Source organism: Odocoileus virginianus, chromosome 16 (genome assembly GCF_023699985.2).
Source record: "Odocoileus virginianus isolate 20LAN1187 ecotype Illinois chromosome 16, Ovbor_1.2, whole genome shotgun sequence".
In the NCBI taxonomy this organism is placed as follows: Eukaryota; Metazoa; Chordata; class Mammalia; order Artiodactyla; family Cervidae; genus Odocoileus; species Odocoileus virginianus.
This window is the reverse complement of record NC_069689.1, coordinates 7,545,840-7,568,363: the sequence shown is the minus strand read 5'-3', so window position 1 is coordinate 7,568,363 and position 22,524 is coordinate 7,545,840. Positions and strand designations below refer to the sequence as shown.

General features: G+C 58.9%; 1 protein-coding gene across 1 annotated transcript in view; it reads right to left on the bottom strand.

Annotated features, from left to right (window-relative positions):
* Window positions 1-21,363, bottom strand: part of AHNAK2 (AHNAK nucleoprotein 2) — a 35,832-nt gene extending 14,469 nt beyond the window's left edge. The window contains 6 exon segments of the mRNA XM_070477710.1: window positions 27-211; window positions 609-759; window positions 3,586-3,669; window positions 4,245-4,343; window positions 4,453-4,511; window positions 21,164-21,363. Of these exon segments, the coding sequence (XP_070333811.1) occupies window positions 27-211; window positions 609-759; window positions 3,586-3,669; window positions 4,245-4,343; window positions 4,453-4,511; window positions 21,164-21,218 (633 nt within the window). The 5' untranslated portion in view covers window positions 21,219-21,363.
* Window positions 21,364-22,524: the final 1,161 nt, after the last annotated feature.

Below are 22,524 nucleotides of genomic sequence, written 5' to 3'. Positions count from 1 at the left end.
AGAGCCCCGTGGGCCAGGGCGCTCACCTGCTCCTCGCCGACCCTCGGGCCAGTCTCAGCACTGCCGGCTGTGCCCTCCTCGGCCACGCCGGCAGGAAGCTTCCGTCTGAGTTTGAACTGGACCTTGTAGGGCTCTGAGTACTGAAGGATTTTGAGAGCATCTTCATACTTAATGTTGTCGAAGAATATGGTTGCGCTGAGCAGTTGATCCCCTGGACAAAGACAGAGCGGCCTGGTGCCTTAGTGCCCCTGGCCTCACGGGAGGGGCCCACAGCGGGTGTGAGTGGAAGGCTGCCCGCCCCTCCGTTTACTGAGCCCCGGGGGCATAGGAGCCCCTCATTTCCAGGCAGAGAACTCAGCACAGAGAGTGAACCCAGCCTGGATGCGGCTGAGAGGTCTCCAGGGGGCCACCCTGCGTCCACTGGGGCCCGTCCCCCTCCCCGATGGGGCCGCGGGGACACTCCTAGGGGCCACCCTGCGTCCACTGGGGCCCGTCCCCCTCCCCCTCCAGGGACCACGGGGACACTCCTAGAGGCCACCCTGCGTCCACTGGGGCCCGTCCCCCTCCCCCGATGGGACCGCGGGGAACTGGGGACGGGCCCGCGGCACCTTCTCTCAGGCTGAAGAGCTTGGCAGCTGACGAGTCCTTCAGCACTTGCTTGACAAAGATCCCCTGGTCCCCACCGCCCGTGACACTGTAGCCGCTGGCTCCAGCCTCCACTTCCGTCTTCAGTGTCACTTCTGTCCCATCCTGTGTGGACTGAGCAAAAGCCCAGCGGGGCCTTAGTGAGCACGCACCTGTCCCACCACGGTGTAGGTGCTGGGGGCTGCCTCCCCTGAAGCCTGGGACCCCAGAGCCCTCTCAATGGGCAGCCGGACCTGGACCACAGTGTCCGGCTCTGGGGGATGCCGCGGCTGCCACCTCTGCTGACAGCAGCCTCCCCTGGTCCCTGCCCCCACTGGCCAGGACTCAGGAGCACCCTGCCCCGGCCGTCCAGGCCCAGCAGGGCTGCTAAGCAGAGGAAGAGGCTTCACGCGCGTGTGCCAGGCCTTTCTCCACGGGCTCCTGGTTCATCATCACCCTCACTCTCAGTACCGATCACTTACAAGGTGATGCTCAGCTGGTACTCAGACCAAGGAGGGTCATTTGTTGCTGCTGTTCAATAGCTCAGTCGTGTCCGACTCTTTGCGACCCCACGGACGCAGCACGCCCGGCCTCCCTGTCCTTCATCACCTCCCAGAGCTTGCTCAAACTCATGTCCATTGAGTCGGTGATGCCATCCAACCAGATCATCCTCTGTTGTCCCCTTCTCCTCCTGCCCTCAGTCTTTCCCAGCATCAGGGTCTTTTCAAATGAGTCAGTTCCTCGCATCAGGTGGCCAAAGTGTTGAAGTTTCAGCTTCAGCATCAGTCTTTCCAATGAATATTCAGGACTGATCTCCTTTAGGATGGACTGGTTGGATCTCCTTGCAGTCCAAGGGACTCTCAAGAGTCTTCTCCAACACCACAGTTCAAAAGCATCAATTCTTCAGCGCTCAGGTTTCTTTATGGGCCAACTCTCACATCCATACATGACTACTAGAAAAACCACAGCTTTGACCACACAGATTTTTGCTGGCAAAGTAACGTCTCTGCTTTTTAATATGCTGTTTAGGTTGGTCATAGCTTTTCTTCCAAGGAGCAAGTGTCTTTTAATTTCATGGCTGCAGTCACTATCTGCAGTGATTTTGGAGCCCAAGAAAATAAAGTCTCTCACTGTTTCCATTGTTTCCCCATCTATTTGTCATGAAGTGATGGGACCGGATGCTGTGATCTTTCTTTTTTGAACATTAAGTTTTAAGCCAGCTTTCTCACTCTCCTCTTTCACTTTCATCAAGAGGCTCTTTAGTTCTTTTTCACTTTCTGCCATTAGTATGGCGTCATCTGTATATCTGAGGTTATTGATATTTCTCCCCACAATCTAGATTCCAACTTGTGCTTCCTCCAGCCCAACATTTCACATGATTTACTCTGCATATAAGTTAAATAAGCAGGGTGACAATATACAGCCTTGATACACTCCTTTCCCAATTTGAAACCAGTTCATAATTCCATGTCTGGTTCTAACTGTTGCTTCTTGACCTGCATACAGGTTTCTCAGGAGGCAGGTAAGATGGTCTGGTATTCCCATCTCTTTAAAATTTCTCCACAGTTTGTTGTGATCCGCACAGTCAAAGGCTTTCGCGTCATCAATGAGGCAGAAATAGATGTTTTTCTGGATCTCTCTTCCTTTATCGATGATCCAACAGATGTTGACAATTTGAATTCTGGTTCCTCTGCCTTTTCTAAATCCAGCTTGAACATCTGGAAATTCTCAGTTCACATACTGTTGAAGCCTGGCTTGGAGAATTTTGAGCATGACTTTGCTAGCGTGTGAGATGAGTGCAGTCGTGCGGTAGTTTGAACATTCTTTGGCATTGCCCTTGTTTGGGACTGGAATGAAAACTGACCTTTTCTAGCCAGTTTTTCTGGCCACTGCTGAGTTTTCCAAATTTTCTGGCATATTGAGTGCAGCACTTTCACAGCATCATCTTTCAGGATTTAAAATAGCTCAACTGGAATTCCATCACCTCCACTACTTTGCTCATAGTAATGCTTCCTAAGGTCCAGTTCCCTTCACACTCCAGGATGTATGGCTCTAGGTGAGTGATCACACCATAGTCATTATCTGGGCCTTTAAGGTCTTTTTTGCAGAGCTCTTCTGCATATTCTTGCCACCTCGTCTTAATATCCTCTGCTTCTGTTGGGTCCATACTGTTTTTGTCCTTCATTGTGCCCATCTTGGCATAAAATATTCCCTTGGTATCTATTTTCTTAAAGAGATCTCTAGTCTTTCCCATTCTATTGCTTTCCTCTATTTCTTTGCATTGTTCACTTAAAAAGGCTTTCTTATCTCTCCTTGCTATTCTTTGGAACTCTGCATTCAGATGGGTACATCTTTCCTTTTCTCCTTTGCCTTTAGCTTCTCTTTTCTCAGCTATTTGTAAGGCCTCCTCAGACAACCATTTTGCCTTTTTGCGTGTCTTTTTTGGGGATGGTTTTGATCACCGCCTCCTGTACATTGCCCGGGAGAATGCCAGAAACGGCATGAGTGGCCTGAGCTCGGACATGACGGATCCTCGGGGTCTGGGAGAGCACTGGAATTGCTGGCCTTGAGGAAAGTACTGTCAGTGACAGAACAGGCTGCCAGGCGGCAGTGTGCCTGGCTCCCCAGGGGCCCACAGAACGCAGCCCCTCCTGTGGTCTTGGATGCAACAGGCAGTGGCCAGACCCACTGCACAGGTGAGAACACTGAGGTTTGGGCACCTGGGTCCACATGGTCAGTGGTCTGGGCCCTTCGTCCTGAGTCTTGGGAGGCCTGGCCTAGCGTCCCGGAGCCCCGCCCCCTGACCTGATGAAGGAGGTGGCACACCCTTCCCCAAATCACGGGGGCACCCTGCCAGCTTTCCTGCTCCTCGACACCTCGCTCTGGCCCTGGCCTCCCGGCTGGAGGCCCTGTCAGGGACCGGCCCACGCCCACCCTGAGGTCCACTTGCCGCATGCCCACCTCCATGTGGCTCATCCTGGAAAGTGTCCGCGAGTCCCCTGAGTCCCGCTTCCACCAGGACCTCCGCCTCCTCGGCGCGTCTTCCTGCAGCAGCAACAAACAGCGGGGTAACCGACCCTGCCGCAGCCCAGGGGACAGGAGGTACTCGGGGAGGCCCAGACGCCCGAACCTGCCTAGCACCTGCAGGGTGCGGCCGTGTGCAAGCGGAGCCAGGCTCCTCCAGGGGGCAGGCGGCTCTGGGCCTCGACGCTTCCCACGGGCCCAGCCCCCACGTCCACAGGTAGAGGGGACAGAAAGGAAGCAGCGCCAGATGGAGGCCTTTTCGGGAACGCACCGCTGCGGGCCTTCCGCAGTCGTCTCCAGAGGTGGCCGCAGAGACGCCGTCTGCGTCTCCTCGCCAGAGAGCCGCGTGCGTGCACATGTCCTGCGCCCCACCGCACACGGGGGCATGAGGTCTCTTCCCCAGCTGCTCACGTGTGCTCTCTCTCCCGGTCTTGGCTGGCTGAAGGGAGGGCCCCGGGGCAAGGGCAGAGGAGCCAGAGGAGACGGCTGACCAGACACAGCTGTCCACGCAGGGCGACCCGGAGGTGGGGTGGCCGCCTGTGCCTCTCCCCGCTGAGCCCGCCCTCTGCCCGCGCGCGTCCGTCCAGGGGGCTTACCGGGAGTCTGAAGCCAGCACCCTCCGTCACGCACTCGTAGACGGGCGAGGAGCCCTGTGGCCGGGGACGGATGAGCTCGGGCCCTGGCCCTGCAGTCACCTGGCGGGAGGACAGAAGCTCAGGCTACCCTCAGCCACGCGGCTCCGCTCGAGTCCGGAGACGGCCGGGGGGGTAGGAGCGTGCCCGCGCCCTCCCGGACCTCACTTACCGAGCGCTCCTCCTCGGATTCTGCATCTGGCTCTCCAGGCTGCAGCTGCCGACCGGACACTACAAAGGGAGGGCTGAGTCAGTGGCGCCTTGCCGGCGGTGGGGCGGATGGTGGCTGCGGGCAGGGGCCCAGGAGAGGCTGTGGACACACAGGTGGGCGAGCCCGGACACTGGGCCTGGGGGCAGTGCAAGGGTCAGGGGAGGGCCCACAGCCACTGAGCTGGGGAGGCCGCGAGACTGCGTGTGAAAGCAGGGAGCCGGGAGCGGGGTGCGCGGATCAAGTAGGTAAACTTCACAGATTTAGTCAAAGCAAGTTACTAAACAAACACACAAATAAAACACTAATTACAACCCTGACAAAGAATCAGAATCCAGAGTTACTGTAATAAGGAAAGTATAATGTCCAGCATTCAACACAAAAGTACATGACATGCAATGAAACAAGAAAGTATGATCTTTAGTGAGAACTAAAGCAGTTCATGGAACCTGTCTTTGAATGTCCACAGATGTTGGATTTGGCACAGACTCCAAAGCAAGATTCATAAATTTGTTCAAAAAAGTAAAGGAGAGCATGTTTGAAGAATTAATGAAAAATATGATGACCATGGTTTGATGAAGAATGTCATAAAGAAACAGAAATTATTTTTTCTTAAATTGGAAATTCTGGAGTTGAAAATTTACTGGAGAGACTCCATAGCAGAGCTGAGATAACAGGGGAAGTGAAAAACTGGTAGACTAGGGGAATCCCCTGGTGGTCAGTGATCAGGACTCAGCACGTTCACTGCTGGGGCCCAGGTTCAATCCCTGGTCAGGGAGCTAAGATCCTGTGAGCTCTGTGGTGCAGTCAGAAAAAACAACCACAACAGAAACACTTGTATATTAACAGAAATTGGTCATTTTAACCACTCTAATGGCAAAAAGGGAAGAGGAACTAAAGAGCCTCATGATAGGGGTGAAAGAGGAGAGTCAAAGCTGGCTTGAAACTCAACAGTAAAAAAACTAAGATAAAAAAATATAAATAAAAAAACTAAGATCATGGCATCTGGTCCCATCACTTCATGGCAAATAAAAGGGGGGAAAAGTGCAAGAAGTGACAAATTTTATTTTCTTGGGCTTCAGAATCACTGTAGAAGGTGACCACATCCATGAAATAAAAGATGCTTGCTCCTTGAAAGAAGAACTATGACAACCCTAAATAGTGTATTGAAAAGCAGAGACATCACTTTGTTGACAAAGGTCCGTACAGTGAAAGCTATGGTTTTTCCAGTAGTCATGTACAGATGTGAGAGTTGGACCGTAAAGAAGGCTGAGTATCAAAGAATTGATGCTTTCAAATTGTGATGCAGAAGGCTGTTAAGAGTCCCTTGGACAGCAAAGAGATCAAACCAGTCAATCCTAAAGAAAATCAACCCTGAATATTCATTGGAAGGAGTAATGCCAAGGCTGAAGCTCCAATACTCTGGCCACCTGATGCGAAGAGCTGACTCATTGGAAAAGACTCTGATGCTGGGAAAGACTGAACACAAAAAGGAGAAGGGGGCAGCAGAGGATGAGATGGTTGGATAGTATCAGTGACTCAATGGACATGAATTTGAACAAACTCCGAGAAATAGTGGAGGACAGATTATGGCCTGTGCACTAGATCTGTCCTGCTGCTTGCTTTGTAAGTGAAGTTTTGTTGGATCACAGTTACACTCATTCACTTGCATGTTGTCTACAACCACTGCTGAGCCACAACCATGGAGTTGCAGGAAAGATCACACGGCCCGCAAAGCTGGGGCGCTGCGGTCCATGGGATCACACGCTGTCGGACATGACTCAGCGACTGAACAACAAAAGCCAGTGCAAATAACAAGGGGGAAAGGACTGAAAGAAAATGAACAGAACCTCAGCGATCCATGGGATGACATTAAGAATGCCAATTATGTGTAGCTGAGGTCTCAGAAGGAAAAAGAGAGAGGCAAAAAAAAATTTTTGAGAGAATAATGGCTGAAAACAATCTACAGATCTCAGAAGCTCAACAAACCTGAGTAGGATAAACACAAAGGGATCCAGACCTATACAATCACATCAAAATGTTCACAAGAAAGAGACAATTTTGAAAGCAACAAGGAAAAGTGGCCCATCATATTTAATGATATGACAATGCAATAACTATCCAATACCATGGAAGCCAGGAAAAAGTGGAACAATAGATTCAAATTGCTAAAAGAAAACTGTTTTCAAACATGAATTGTATATCTAGTAAAGTATCCTTCAAAAATAAAGGCAAAACAAAGACATCTGCAAAGGAACAAAGAGAATTCTTTGCCAGCAAGTCTTCCTAGAAGAAATGCTAAAGGAACCAGTTATTAGATACTAACCCATTTCTACAGAAAGAAATGAAGAATGCAGAAAATGGTCACTATGTGGGCAAATATGAAAAGCTCAGCAAACATATCTTTCTAATGAGATATCTATAAATATATCCCATTCCATCTTTTAACTTCTTTAAAAAGATATAAGATCATATACAGCAGGGGTTTGCAAACTTTTCTTGAGACAGGTCAGACAGCACATATTTCAGGCTTCGCAGGCCATGTGATCTTTCTTGCAACTCCATGGTTGTGGCTCAGCAGTGGTTACAGACAAATGTAAATGAATGAGCGTGACCGTGATGCAACAAAACTTCACCTACAAGCCAAGCAGCAGGACGGATTTAGTGCACAGGCCGTAATCTGGCAACGTCCCATATAAAGTGGTGATTGTTGGGATTATAATACACGTAGATGTAATATATGTGGCAATAATAGCAAAAAGGAAGGGGGAGGGGAAGGATATATGTTGGATCAGTTTCTATATTTTAGCACAATTAAGTAACTGCTAGGGACTACCGGTGGGAGTAGGCACGGGCTATAAACAGGCTCCAGAGAACTGGGGTTGATGGGAATGTTCTAGAACTGGACAGGGTGATGGCTGCAAAGCTCTGTAAGTTACTGAAATGACTGAATCATGCATTTACAATGGGTGAGGTTTATGGTATGCAAATTACACCTTAGTAGACCCGTAAAAGGAAAAGGTAATTAACTGTATAAAACAAAAGTAATAAAACATAGAATTTAACATATGTAGGAGTAATGCATATGACAACTATAATACGAAGGAAGGAGTTGGGGTAATGGAAGTTCTTACTGTAAAGTTTTCACATTATACATGAGGAAGTATAATGTAAGAAGACACACTGTGATAATAAAAAATACATGGTATAAAACATGAAGCAACCATTAAGATGAAAAACATGTGTAGCTAATAAGCCAACAGCAGAAATAAAATACTATACTAAAAATATGTTTGTAAAATATACATTAATATAGATGACAAAATAATAAATATACATATATGTATATATACAATACATATGAGTGTATTATTGTATATATACATATAGAATAATTTTATATATACAAGAATGTATATAATTTGGATATATACAAATTATATGTATAATTATATGTACAATGTATATAATTTACATTACTTACATTAATATAATTATGCATGTATGTGTATAACTTACATTAATATTTGTCTAGTATATAATTAATTATATACATTTAATGTATAAATATATATCAATTTATAAATATAAACTTTATACTTACATATGTAATATGTTATTAAGCAATTATATACATGTGTATGTATGTGCATGCTAAGTTGCTTCAGTTGTGTCTGACTCTGTGAAACCCTATGGACTGCAGCCCACCAGGCTCCTCTGTCCACAGGGTTCTCCAGGCAAGAATACTAGAATAGGCCTCTGTGCCCTCCTCCAGGGGATCTTCCCGACCCAGGGATCGAACCTGTGTCTCTTACATCTAACCTGCATTGGCAGGCAGATTCTTCACCACTAGTGCCACCTGGGAAGCCATGTATATATATTTAAGTAACTCTAAAACATGGTAAGGAATGAGGGAAAGAGGAGCAAAGGATATATTGAATAAAATTAGAAAGCAGCTAGCAAGATGGCAGGATTTAAGCCACCCATATTGACAATATATTAAATATGAAAGGACTTAAAATTCCAATCAAAAAGGTAGAGACTGTCAGATGAAATTTAAAAAGCAACCCTGATTACATGCTATCTAGGCAAAATGGACTATAAATAAAAAGAAGTGAAGTGAAAGTTGCTTAGTCGTGTCCGACCCTTTGCAACCCCATGGACTATACAGTCCACGGAATTCTCCAGGCCAGAATACTGGAGTGGGTAGCCTTTGCCTTCTCCAGGGGATCTTCCTGACCCAGGGACAGAACCCAAGTTTCCCTCATTGCAGGCGGATTCTTTACCAGCTGAGCCACAAGGGAAGCCCAAGAATGCTGGAGTGGGTAGCCTGTACCTTCTCCAGCGGATCTTCCCGACCCAGGAATCAACCCGGGGTCTGCTGCATCACAGGCGGATTCCTTACCAGTTGAGCTTGGGGGACGCCCTTAAACGGAGACGACGGGACAATACGGGGTGTGCGGCACACGCGCTCAGCCACGTCAGTCGTTTCTGACCCTCCGAGACCCCGTGAACTGTAGCCCGCAGGCTTCTCTATCCATGGGGATCCTCCGGCCAGCAACACTGGAGTGAGTCACCATTTCCTTCTCCAGGGGATCTTCCCAACCCAGGGATCAAACACATGTCTCCTGCATTGGCAGGCAGGTTCTTTACCACTAACGCCACAAGGCAAGAAAAGAAAAATATCTAATCATTTCAAAATAATAAATCACTTTTTAAAACTAATCATTTCATAATAATAATACAGGGCACAATTCATAAAAAAAAAAAATCTACGTCTGTATACACCTAATAACAGAGGCAAAAAACACTGAAGTGAAAACTGGGAAAACTGAAAGGAGAACTAAACAAAGCCACATTGAAGACAGAGACTGTAACACTCTGCTCGGTGCTGATAACCTTAGGAAACAAAACAGGGAAGAAGAGAACTGGCCCTCCCGTCACCCAGCAGGCCACCCAACGGGAGCAGAGCACACACTCCTCTTCACTGAGAGGGACCATACGCTGGCCCATTTAAACGTCTCAATAAGTTGAAAATAATTTAAACCATTTAAAGTCAGCTAGGTATTTTCTCTGACCCGGAACAGAATCAAGTCAGTATGATATAAACACAAATATCAATGGAAAAGAATAGAAAGTCTACAATAGTCCCACGCTTTGTGAGATCAATTGAGTTTTGACAAAGCAGCCAAAATATTCCAATAGAAAATTAATAGTCTTTTCAACAGCGATGCTGGGACAAGTGGATATGTATTTGGGGGGGGGGGGCGGGAATACCTGGACGCTTACTTCATAGCATGTGTAAAAATTAAGTCAAAATGAATCACAGAGCTAAACGTAAAACTTACAACTGCCAGGCACTAGTGGTGGAACTCCTTTGGGAGGGGCAGACCAGCTGGGGAGGGGCCTCAGGAGGGGTGGGGTGCTGGTTACGCCCGAGTGTCCACTTTGGGAGAAGGCATTTAGCTTCCACCTTTCCCCAAAAAATGTTTAAATTCTACATAAAACTGAAATGAGGAAATTATAAACTCTATGCCAATAAACTTGAAAATGCAGAGGAATTGGACATGTTCCTAGAGACACACGGGACAGCATCACTCAAGAGAAACCGGTTATGCAAATAGTCTTGTGATGATTCAGTGATCAAAACCCCTCCTTAAAACCGGCCCACCAGCGCCTGCAAGCCCAGCGCCCCCTGAATTGTACTCAAGAGTCCAGGAGAAGCGGCCCTGGATCTTACGGAATCCGGCGGGGCTCAGAGAACCCTCCAAGGTTGTGTCCGCACTGCTGGTGAGGAGGGGACACCTGCCAACCCTGGAGTTCCCCCCGATCCCGGCCAGCAGGGCTTGGAGCAGGAGAGGCCCCTCTCCCCCGAGCCGGTTCCCCGCCGGTTCTCCCTGTCCCCATGGAGCCCCCGGGGGAAGCCCAGGCCTGGGGCGACTTCGGCTGTGGCGGCTCCTCTCTGGCCAACTTGCCGGGTGACCCGAGCAAGCCCGTCCCATTCTGAGCCTTGACTTCCCCAGGGATGCAGAGGTCCGGGCGCGGCGGGGAAGTGGGAGCCAGTCCCCGCGGATTCCGGGCCGCCCGCAGGGGCGGGAGACCCCGGCCTGCTCCCCGCCGAGCCCGCTGCCCTGCGGAAGCCAAGGGCGAGGGCGGCGGACCCCGCACCGTCCGGCTGCAGTCTCCCTTCCCGTCCCGCCCATCCCCAAAGTGGGCGCGCTGGGTGAGCGCCCGGGAATCGGAGGCCGGGGGAGGAGGAGCCACTGCCCGAAGTGCTCAGCCCGCGGGGCCGCGCGGGGGCCGGACGCGCGGGGGTCGGCCAAGGGTGGCGGCGCCCGGGCCCCGGCCCCCGGCCTGGCCCGCGCGGGGCGACCTCCCGCTCCCCGAGCCCCGCGTTCCGTGCGGGGGCGCTGGCCGAGGGGCGGGGAGCTGCGCAGACCCGCCCAGGAAAGCAGCCCGGCCGCCCCCAGCCCGCATCCTTCTCTGAGTCACAGCAAAACAAGGCCGGGACCGCCCTCCGCGCCGGGCTGGCAGGCGTGTCCCTGGGGGAGGGGGCGGCGACCCGCCCAGACCCGGATCGCAGCTGCGGGAGGCGGGGGACCCCAGGCGGTGTGCAGCGGGGCCTTGGGCTGGGCGCGGCGGTGCACGGCCCCGAAGTCGGGCGGGGATGCCCCAGGCCCCGAGAAGCTCTAGCCCCAGACCTGCTCCAGGGGAGGCTGGAGGCTGAAGGGAAAGGCCGGGGAACCTGAGGGCCCGGGAACCTGGGGGCAGGGAGGCCCAGCCTGCCCAGCTTGGGCTGCACCAGCGCCCCTCCTGCCGCTGCGGCCCCAGCCAGCCCAGTCCCGCCCTCACAATAACCCACTCGGGTGCCAGAGCCCTATACCTAAGGTAGGAACCAAAAGCGGGGGCTCAGGGAGGCAAGCACAGGCCAAGCCCAAGGTCAGGCTGCTGGGAAGGTGCACGGCTATGTTTGTAAGCTCTGGGTCCCTCTGCACCCCTTCAGGCAGAACCCCAGGCCGGCTAGAGCCCAGCCCAGAGACGCACAAACAGGAAGGAGGAAATCCTGCCTGCCCCAGGGCCAGGCAGCCAGCAGCCCTGCCAGCCTTGGACCTGCCCCCACGGAGGGGAGAGGAGGCCTCCCCGTAGCCCCGAGCTCTGTTGTGCCAGTCCCCGTGTCCTGTGGGCCCCCGCACCCTGAGTGCACGCGAGGAGTCCCGCCCGGCAGCCAGCCTGAGCCGGCCTGGGCCCTGCAGAGAGCCCAGACCCAGCAGTCGCCTGGAATAATGACTGATAACGTAAGGTCACCAAAGCCCACTCTGCGGAGGAGGATGTAGAAGTGACTTGCTGGGCCAGGCCCAGCCGGCCCGACTGCTGGCACCTGCTGCCTTGCCCAACGCCCATCCCCTCCTCCCTGGGGCTCAGGCCTGGCCATGGCCCCAGCACCCTGGGTGGGCTACATAAGCACACTAACTAGTCCACGACCTCAAACACCGCCTACTGGGGGACTTGGGGGGGTGGGCACCACATCATCAGAAAAGCTTCACTCCCAAGAATGGCAATCCTCTGGGGTGGGGCCTCCAGGGAGCATCTGCGGAGCGGGCAGAGCCAAGGAACAGCCCGACATTGGCTGGGGGTCAGCTGCAGAAAGGGGGCGTTCACCTAGATGACTTCCCCACACTCACCTGGCCCTTGGGGCCCCGGACTGACCTGGGGACTCTCCCGCCAGCCCCAGCCAAGGGGGGTTTCTTAGGGGGCCCAGCGTAGGACCACTCATGGGCGCAGCAGTTTTGCCTAAACAGAACCCAGATGTGCACCTGACTGACCGCCCCGGGAGCCCAGCTCCAGCCTCCAGCTGGGGCCGGCTGTGGGGCGTGTTTACTCGGGCAGCGGGAGGACCAGGGACTGTCAGTGCGAGGGGAAGGAGAGCGGCCAGCAGCAGGGCCCTCGATAGTGGCCTGAGTGTCCAGCCCTGGGGTGCGTGTGTGGACAATGTGCACAGTCCCAGGTGAGCCCCCGGCCAGCCCAGGCTCCCTCCACAGGGGACGCTGCCCTCAGGCTGGAAGCCCAGTGCCTACAGGGGTGCACGGGACACCCCGCCTCACCCCACTCTGGAACGTCAGGAGGAAAGGACCGAGCGCGGCTGACTTGTCACGAGACCTCCAGACTTTCTGAAGCAACGCCCGCAGACAGCCAAGGGCCCGCCCTGCCTCCCTGGGATTTCTCAAGAGAAGTGTGCTGCCTGGGATGGCAGCCTGGGCTTTGGCTCTGCCTGCAGGAAGGCCTCGGTCCCCCCCCGCCCCCGCCCACCGCCACCTCCACTGCAGCCCCGGCTGCAGTCAGGCGGCTTTCAGGCCACCTTCTCCAGCCCGGCTGTCTACCCGGCCCACCAACACTGGCGCCCTCCCCAGACCTTCAGAGCTGGGCTCCAGACCAGCCCTCTCTCCCGACCTCTGCCCTTTTCAAATGCAGCTTCCTCTGCCATCTCACCGTCCAGCTTGGCCACCCTGTCATCATCTCTGGCCATTGCCTGGTCCCTAGTTCCTGGAACATTCTCACCAAACATGGCATGCAGTAGGTGCATAGTAAATGCTAGAGCCGGGAGTAGGAGGGTAGAGGAAGGGACGGTGAGTCCCGCCCAGGCTGAGGGTGCGGCGGGGTCTCAAGGGCTAGGAGGGGCAGCAGGTGAGCCCAGCGCATCTCTTTCTGCACCTGGACACTCAGAGGCCTGAAGGCAGCTCCCAAACCACCAGCTGCACGGGCCTGGCAGCAGAAAGCAGTGTCCTGACCCTCTCGCCCACCCCAGCAGGCCCAGTGGGCCCGAGTCTGTCTGTGTCTAGGCTGAAGGGCCAGCACCCAGATGCCCAGCGCCGTGTGACTCTGGGGCACCACCACAGGCCCACACTGCCCGCCCGGCACCTGCAGATAAGCTTGGCTGAAGCGCCCTCCTCTCCCCCAGGCCTCCAGCACATCAGAGCGGGGTCACCTAAAGGACCCGCCCTCGGCCACACGGCCCAGCTGGGGGTCTGCCTTCCCTGGGACTGAAATGGCCACGCCGGCCATGGTGACCCTTGGCCACCAGGATCCGACCAGCCTGCCCCTCCCGCGTCAGCTGGGCTGGAGGAGGGCAGACTCAGGGAGATGGCGATGGAGATGCCCAGCCCAGCTCTGCCACCCCCCCAGAGCCTCCCCCTCCACCCTGCAGGGGTGACCAGGCGCCCCAGGGCTGAGCCCAGGAAGGGGGCAGGGGACAGAGGGTGCACCCAAAGACAGCTCAGCTGCTTACCGAGGCCGACGTCCTCCCAACTTTGCCCGAAGTGAAGATCCAGACTCCCAGCTCCCTGGGTCCGTCCTCCCGGCTCCTCCCCTCCAGGCCCCGCCCTCAGGCCCCCTTCCCAGGCAGGCCCAGAGTCAGCCAAGACCCCTCCCCGACCACAGGGACCGGGCGGGCCCCCTCACAGGCCCCCACAGCTGGGCCAGCCCCTCCCGCTCACTCAGGAGCAGGGGGGCCCCCCAGCCCTCCCCCAGAGTGCCCCCCCAAGCAGAGCAGCTGACTGGGGGAGGAAACACCAGCCCGCTCAGGGATGCGGTGAGTCATTGCCTGCCCTGCCCTGGCCTGGCCCAGCCGGGCCCAGTGCAATCAGTCCTGCTGGGTGGACAGACAGGCAGGTGGGTAGACTTGCTGTCACACAGGACCATCCAGGCAGGCTGGGCACCAGCCTGGGCCAGAGGCTGGGGGGCTGGCAGGCCGGGGTGCCAGGGAGGGACGTGGAGGCACAGCCCGAGGGGCACCTTCCGGGACGGACCTAGGATGGCTCCCTCTGGGGGTGCAGCGCCTCGCGGCCCCTCAGGCTCTGCTGAGACCCCCGCCCAGGGCACAGCCGGCCTCTTCCACGGCCAAGGCCACAAAGGACAGAGCAGGGCCAGATGGAGCCCGTCCATGGCCTGGCCCAGTGGCCTTGGGGAAGGTGGCCTTGGCCACTGCCCCCCGGCCCAAGCCCCTCAAGGGCAGCCTGACCCTGGCCACCCTCTAGCCCTTCAGCCAAATGCAGCGCCCAGAGTTCCAGGGCGCCTGGTGAGCTAGCTGGGCGTGGTGGTCCCTGGTACCAGCAACCGTCACCAGCCCTCCACGGTTGTGGGACGTAAGCGGCTGAGCAGCACCTGTGGAAGCCCCCCCAGCTCCCTGGAGCCCGCCCACCCGGCCTGCCAGCTCCTGTCGCCTCACCTCCCAGCCCCCCAGGACTCCCTGCCCCCGGGGACCCCTGAGGGCGTGGGAGGACAGGGGCTCTGGCTGCCAGGCCCCGCCCTGAGCCGGGGCAGGCCCAGCAGGCCCCGGCAGGCCCACAGACTATACTATCAGCCCATCTGCTGGGTCCCAGGGCCACCCCGCCCTGCACCCCACAACCCTGGGGGTGGGGCCCCGCTGGCTGCGGGCACCTGCACCCCAAAAGTAGGCTGCAGCAGGCTGGCACCGCTGAGGGGCCCAGCCGGGGGCTCAAGGGCCGTGAGGGGTCACACCCAGCCCTAGGAAGGGTCAGCCCGCACCCGCCAGCGCCGGCCGCCACAGGGCTGGGGGCACCTCGGGAACCGAGAGTAACAGTCACCGAAAGAAGCCACTGGAGGGCTAGGTCGCCCCAGAACAGGGGAGTCGAGAGCAGCCTTAAGAGAGGGTGATGGCAGGGATGGCCCCAGCCGCCCAGAAGGCTCTGGCCAGCTTGAGGCGGCTGGCACTGCCCAGGACACAGGTGAGAGGCCGCGAGGGGGACCGGATGCAGGCTGCTCCCGGCCGCCCCCCACCACCCTGCCAAAACCTAGCTGCTGTAAACGATGCTGGTTACACGAGAGGAAAAGCCGCTCGGCCTGCTGGCCCACGAGCGCACCTAGTCCGCCGGCCCACACGGTTCTCACCGGCGGACTCTTTCCTGCCTGGCGCCCAACCAGGCTGCCGCCTCCCTGCAAGGGCAGGGCCGGGCGGGCTGACTCAGCTGGAAGGAGGGCGGGGTGCTGGCCTCCTCGCCAGAGCCGGGGTGCCCCACGCCAGTCAAGCCACCCCCACCACCTGCCCTGCCCTGGACCATCGCGAGGGTGTGGCCAGCCTCCCCGCCCGAGCAGCCTGTGCCTCTCTGCGGTGCAGTCCGCAGGCTGGGCCACCTCCAGCCTCACTGTCTCCCCCCAACCCCCTGCCACAGGCCCTCCCCAGACTCCAGCCTGGACACTTGCTGCTTGCTCAGCCCCAGCCCCCTCCCGGTGCGGACCCTGTGCCAACGGCACAGTGCCAGCTGCCCCTGGGAAGTGGGCACTGGCTGGAGTGCTGGGAGGGAGCCAGCTAGAGGGGCAGGGCTCTGGGTCGGCACCACTGTGACCCAGTCAGGGCGAGCGTCCGGGGGCTGCCCCACACCCCGCCTCTGGGCTGGCATCTGTTCCGAGGAGTGTGCCCGGCCCCCCCAGCAGACAAGCATGCTGAGCGAGGACCTGCCATCGCCTTGGCACCCAGGGACCCTGCCTGCCGGTTCCCTGGCTCCAGCTGGCCAGGCAGGTGCAGGGCCAGCAGAAGGGCCGCTGGGCACCTCCAGACCTGGATGCAGGCTGCCTGGCATGTGCCCGCCGACCCCTGCCACCCAGACTCCGAGCTCTTCCTCGGAGGTCCCTTGGGAAGGGATGGGGCAGGGCTGGAGGCAGCAGAGAGCAGGTCAGCTGGTGAGGAGGTTGGGGGCGAGCATGCCCTTCCAGGGGGTGCGTCCACCTCCCAAGAGCAAGGCCTGCCCAGGGTTGGAGGGAGCCACCCCGAGGGATCCTGCAGCCAAGAGCCCAGTGGAAGGCCACCTCCTTCCCACCTAAGCTGGGCCCGGCAAGGTTGGTGGTTCCTGGGGACAAGGGCATCAGCCAGGGTAAAGAGCAGTGGGGAGGAGGCCACCCAGAGCCAGTGTGGGCGGCCCACCGTCAACATGGGGTGGGGGTCACTCAGGGCTTGAGCCCCAAACACAGAAGCCCTGCCCTGGCCCAGGGGGGCCCGACCTCCAGGGCTGCCCACCCGCAGTGAGAGTGGACGGCGGGGCTGGGCTGCCGTGACGGGGCCCAGACGCAGACACCCGCTGCAGGCGTCCCGGCCGTCCTCTCGGCGGTGGGCACCCACATCCGCTGCTGTGTCCAGGCCGGAGCCCAACTGGGATCCTTCCCAGGGCTCCTGGTGGTTCACCAGCTAAGGCAGTGGGGAACCAGCCTCTGCCTGCGGGGACAGGGAGCAGGCCCTGGGCGGGGGGTGCGGGCTGAGTCCCTCCCACAGGGCTCTTGGGGGAGGGGGCCCAGCAGGGCCCCTCGCCCTCCTGTACGCAGGGTTGGAACCAGGCAAGCAGTGGGCTCGGGCGTGCCACCACCCACCCCACCCCGGGCCCTCAGGCCTCCTGGGCCCGGCTCCATCTTTCCATTTTAGAAAGTGTTTCTATTAAATATTTATCCCAGTGAGGTGGACCTTTAGCTCCAGCAGCCTGTGCCCCCAAAACAGAAACATCGGCGAAACCTGGAGGAAGGGGGTTGCTGGCAGTGCCCCTGAGGCTCCTGGAGTGACCGGGCCCGGCCAAGAGTGGGGAGAGGCTCTGGGAGAGCAGGCCTTGCACAGCCTCCCCTCCGTCTTTAGCTCCTCCGCCGCCCCTCCTGCACCCTGCTGGGCCTCATCCCTTCCCGTGGGACCCGCCCTGAAACGTTCTGGGGCTCCCAGTGGCCCTGGGACCACAGCCCTTCCTTCTGACAGCCTTCATCCCCGCCCCGCCCCAGACCCACCCCATTAAGTTGCTTGCTGCTCCCCATCAACGTGCTTTCCAGGCTCTCCCCATCAGGCAGCCCTTCCCCCTGGAAGCCCTCCCTGACTGGTGTCAGAAGTCCCACCTGTCTCACCTTCCCTTAATAAACACCCCTGCTCCCCAACCTGTGGACACCTGAGGCCCAGGGCCTCTGGGACCCGCAGATGGATGGACGGGTGGACAGACAACCCCTCTTCACAGCCATCCTAAGAATAGGCTCTGCCTCCTCCTGTCCCCTGCAGTGCAGGAGACCTGGGTTCGATCCCTGGGTCAGGAAGATCCCCTGGAGAAGGAAATGGCAACCCACTCCAGTGTTCTTGCCTGGAGAATTCTATGGACAGAGGAGGCTGGCGGGCTACAGTCCACGAGGTTGCAAAAGTCGGACACGACTTAGTGACTAAACCACCACCTCCTGCTCCCGTCCAGGCAGAGGACCTATCCAGGGAAATCTGGGCTTTTCACCTGAAGTGGGTGATGGGGGCCCCAGATGACCCAGGCCCCACTCCCCTGTCCAGGGTTCTCCTCCCTGACACTTCCACTTCCCCATCCCCAGGCAAACCAGCCCCAGGCTGGACCTGAAACAGAGCCCGTCTGCAAAGCAGTCACAGAGATACAGAGACGGTCAGAGTCTGAAGGACAACAATCCAGGGGGCTTCCTGGAAGAGGCAGCTCCTGGCTGGGCCCGAATGGAAGCGCTTAGCCAGAGGGAAGAAGGGCATCACAACATTCCTGCTACAGGCCCAGCCATGGTGAGCCCCAGGTGGAACAGGTGCATAGCGGGAGGCAGGTGGTTTGGGGCACTGGCCCTTCCTGTCCACGCCTGGGTTTTGCCCCACTTCCTGAGGGGCCTTGGGGCGGGAGCCAGGCTGTCCAGCTTGTCTCCCCACAAGAAGTGGGGGTGTCGTCAGGGACACACACACATGCCATCACCAGGGGTGGCTTTCAGAGTCTCACTGAAGTGCCGGGAGGGTCCAGACCCCCACCCAGGACGACCGCCCCACCTCCTTCTCAGTGCCCGTCTGTGGGCCCCTGCCTGGGGGCACCGAGCAGCTCAGAGCCTGGGGCACAGTTGCTCTGGCCCCGTGGAGGCCACAGAGGCTCCACGCTGGCTCCAGGCTCTGCCTCGCCACTCCGAGACTCCGTGGCCCCGTCTCCACCGGTGCAGAGAACCAGGCAAAGTCGCCCGTTTGGACGGTTCACGGGGGCAGCCCGGGGCCTCCCTGGCCACGCCTCTCTACCCCGCCTGGGCTTGAGCAGCTGTGGTCACTGCCGTTCACAGATCTGAGACCCAGCCCAGAGCCCAGAGCCCAGAGCCCGGGGCTGGGCGGAGGCCCCAGAGGGGACGTCTGACACCGCGCAGTGCTCCCAAAGGCCCTGGGGTTGCCGTGGCCCCCGCCAGGGAGAGACCACGCAGACCCCCTCAGGGTGTCACCAGCGCCTGGGGCTCTCTGGCCCTCGCAGGGGCTTCTGAGGGTGGGGGTGGGAGGGGCCACAGCCAAGCCAGGGGTTGAAGGGCAGAGGCCCAGCCCTGGAGCTGGGGCTTCCCAGGAGGCTCTGTGGTCAAGACTCCGCCTGACAACGCAGGAGCTGTAGGAGGCCTGGGTTCGATCCCTGGGTCGGGAAGATCCCCTGGAGGAGGAAATGGCAATCCACTCCAGTGTTCTTGCCTGGAGAATCCCATGGACAGAGGAGCCGGGCGGGCTTCAGCCTATAGAGTTGCAAAGAGCGGGACACGACTGAGCGACAGCATGCAGGCATGTCAGTGGTCTAGCTGCCCAGGACCCAGCTCTGCCTCAGAAAGGAACCAGCCGTCCCTGGGAGAGGAAGGCGGGGAGGTGGGGGGAGCACCCCGGGTGACGTGGTTGGCGCCTGCAGAAGGCCGGTGCACCCGGAGGAGCAGGGGGGTCCCCAGGAAGACAGTAGTGGGGCAGGGTGTGTGACTGAGTCACTCAGCCTTGTCCAACTCTTGGCGACCCCATGGACTGTAGCCCGCCAGGCTCCTCTGTCCACGGGCTTCTCCGCGCAAGGATACTGAAGCCGGTGAGTGGGTGAGTGCCACTCAGACTGGCCGGGCCGACAGCAAAGCGGGGCGGATCCCTGCGCTGGTGTGTTCCCAACACAGCCACCAGGGGGCAGCCTCCGCGCGCAGGTTGGACCTGACACAGCTCCCACCCGCTGGCTGGGGCACAGGCTCTGAGACGTGCGAGCGGCGGGAAGCTTTGGACCGCGTAAAAAGACAAGGGAGGAGGGTCTGCCCGCCTCTGGCCTGCTAGGAGGGAACTGCAGCAGGACGATGCCTACACTGAGGCCCAGCATGCATGTTCTCTGGCCTCCTCCGAACGATGGAGAGGGTCTGAGAATCTGCATGTTGGACACAACTCGCAGGCCCTCTGAGCCAAGTCCTATTCCCTAAGAGGGGTTGGTTCTTCCGGCTGGACACAAGGAGGAACTGCCCCAGAGGCCAAAGAAGCACAGGTCAAAGTGAGAATGAGGGCCTCAGCTGGGGAGGGGCTCTCAGCACAGGCCTCTGTGAGACAGGAGGGTGGATGAGATGGCCGGAGGCCCTGCAGCTTAGGAGTCTCCAGGCAGCCCGTGAGCGAGGAGGGGGCCAGTGTGGCAGGCAGAGCAATGGTCCCATGTCCTTTGGGCCCTTCTGTCCCTGTGATGCAGCAGAGTCCCAGAGGTGTGGGCTGGGCCCACCACAGTCAGGAGGAGGGGGTTGGGAGCTCGTCATCCTCCTGTTGGCTGTCCAGGGAGAACGGGTGGGATTCTCACCTGGGCAAGGGAAGCCCACACAGGAGGCGAGCTGGGCTTCAGTGCCAGCCAGACAAACGGACAATAGGAGGGGCCACAGCAGCTCCTGGTGCAGCTGGAGGGGTGCCCCACCCTCTCTGCATTAGCACTGCCAACAGCATCTCCACCAAGCTTGCTTCCCCAGGGAGTGGGGTTTCGCCTGTGCCGATGCAGTGTGGCCCCAGCCCCCCTTGCCGCAGCTGGCCAGGTGTCCTGGGTGTGGCCAGGCTGCGGCATGACTGACCCTGAGCTGGAGGGACTGTCCCTGCCCCACCCCACTCTGCCCTCCATGCAGCTGAGACACCCAGGCCCTGAAACTAGGCCCAGTGCAGGGACAGGCAGATGACTGAGCACCCGGCTCTCATCCTGTGGCCAGAGGCGCAGAGGGAGGCACTTTCCCCTACCCAGCCATGGGGGACCCTGTGTCCGAGCTCCGATCTCACTCAGGCCCCTCCCAAGCCCCAGACCTCAGCCACCACCTAGTGACCCAGCACGCAGCAGCCACACGCTGGACCCGGCCCAGCCTGGCCCCACAGTTTTGGACCGAAGCCAGGAACCTTAACTCCTGGTTAACCTAGGCTGCTCTCCCCCAAACAGATCAGAGGGCAGTCCTGGCGGCAGGTCCCCACCGTCTGGAGACTCATGGTAGTCTCCCTCCACACACCCGTGCAGCCCTCCCCAGGCAGCTACCTCCAGGGACAGCACGACGTCCCAGAGGGCTACGGCAGGGGGACAGTGGCAGAGAGGCAGGTGCAGACAGGACAGTGAGGTTCGGGGAGGCGAGGAGCGACAGAAGAGTAGGGAAGAGTCGGCGACCCGGGAACAAAGTGAGCAGCAGGGAGAGAGAGGGGAGGCCGAAGAACAGGGACAAGTAAGAGGGGAAGAGCGGGAGCAGAGAAGCAGAGGTCTGAGCAGCCCCCGAGGCGCAGACACGCGCTCGAGACCGCGGGCCGGTCCCAGAGACGCCCCCACCCCGGCCGGCACCGCAGCCCGCCCGCACTGCGCGCCCCAGGACCCGCCCGGCGCGTGCCCGGCGGGGAGCCCACCCGCCCCGAGGGGAGCGGGCTGCAGGCGGGGAGAAGGCGCACCGCTGCCGGGGGCTCCGGGCCAGGTGGGCAGCATCACGTGGAAGCAGTCGCACATCTTGGCGGCCGGGCGGTGTGGGCCCGCGGCGGCCCGTCGCGTCCAGTCGCAGGTCCCGGCTCCGGCGCGCGGGCGGCCCGGGGGCCGGGCGAGGGCCGCACTCTGCCCCTGCAGCCCAGCGATGCAGCTGGCGGCCGGCAGCAGACTGCGGGCTATGCCGGCGCCCCCAGCCCCGCCACCGCCCGGACCCCGCCCCGGCCCGCCCAGCCCGCGCGGAGCGGCTGCGGAGCGAGCGCGGGCGGGGCCGCCGTCCTCATTCAGCTCATTGGCTGCGGCCCTCCAGGCCCCGCCCCTTGGCGGCCACGCCACGCCCCCGTCCGGGAGGAACCAGTCCGAGCCAGGCCCCGCCCCCAGGTTTGCCCCCACCCCCAAGTCCGGCCCTGCGGGTTTCCCACCTCCAGGCCGACACCCCGCGCCCGCCACTCTGCGGCCTAGCCCCGCCCCTAGCCTGGCCCTGCCCCGCGCCCTCAAAGGACCTTTCAGAGTGTTGACTTTGGGCCTCTGCCAGCGAGGGGTCCCGGGACGCTGCGCCAGACTCTCGGACTTGACCTGCTCGCCGCAGTCTTGTCTCCCAGTCTGGGGACTGACGTTGCAGTCACACAGTGGGGAGCGGGGCACCCTGGACGAGGGCCTAGGGGTAGTGGGGGTCCAGGGAGGCCTTGGCTGCGATCTGACCCCACTAGACCTGCCCTGGGGTCTCCGGGTCTGGAGTTGTGCCCTACCAGCGGTAGCAAGGTGTAACGGTGGGGGTGGGCAGGGAGTGGGCCTGGAAGACTCCACGCGGACAGCCTAAGCTCAGATTTCAGGAGCAGGGCAGAGGGTTCTGGACCGAAGCGACCCTGGAGTGTGTGTGCAGAGTTTGGGAGTAAGAGGGCAGATGCTGGCTTACGCTGCCCAAGCCTAGGCTCAACACGGCTGGGGACAGGGGCAGCAGGACTGGATCATGGGGGCTGCAGGCAGATTACCAGGTGGCCTGGGGATGTCCCGTGGGGTGCACTGCTGGAAGTCAGGAGCCCTGCAGGATGGTGGGGGCTGGACCAGGGCGGGGGTGTGATGAGGGAGAAGGATCCTCAAGCAGGCAGAGGGGGCCCGGTGAGGGCCAGTGGGGAGGGTGGGGAGTGTGGGGCCCACCCTGGGCCCTCACTTGGGTGGCATGTCTTGGGGCAAGGCCAGGGGGTGGGGAGGTCCAGGAAAGATGTTTCCGTGGAAGCAGGGATTAGCTGAGGTTCAGCCTGTGCAGACCCAGGAAAGGCCCCTTGGGGCATGCAGGTCTCCTGGGGTGGGGGCGTGGAGCCTGGGCCTGAGC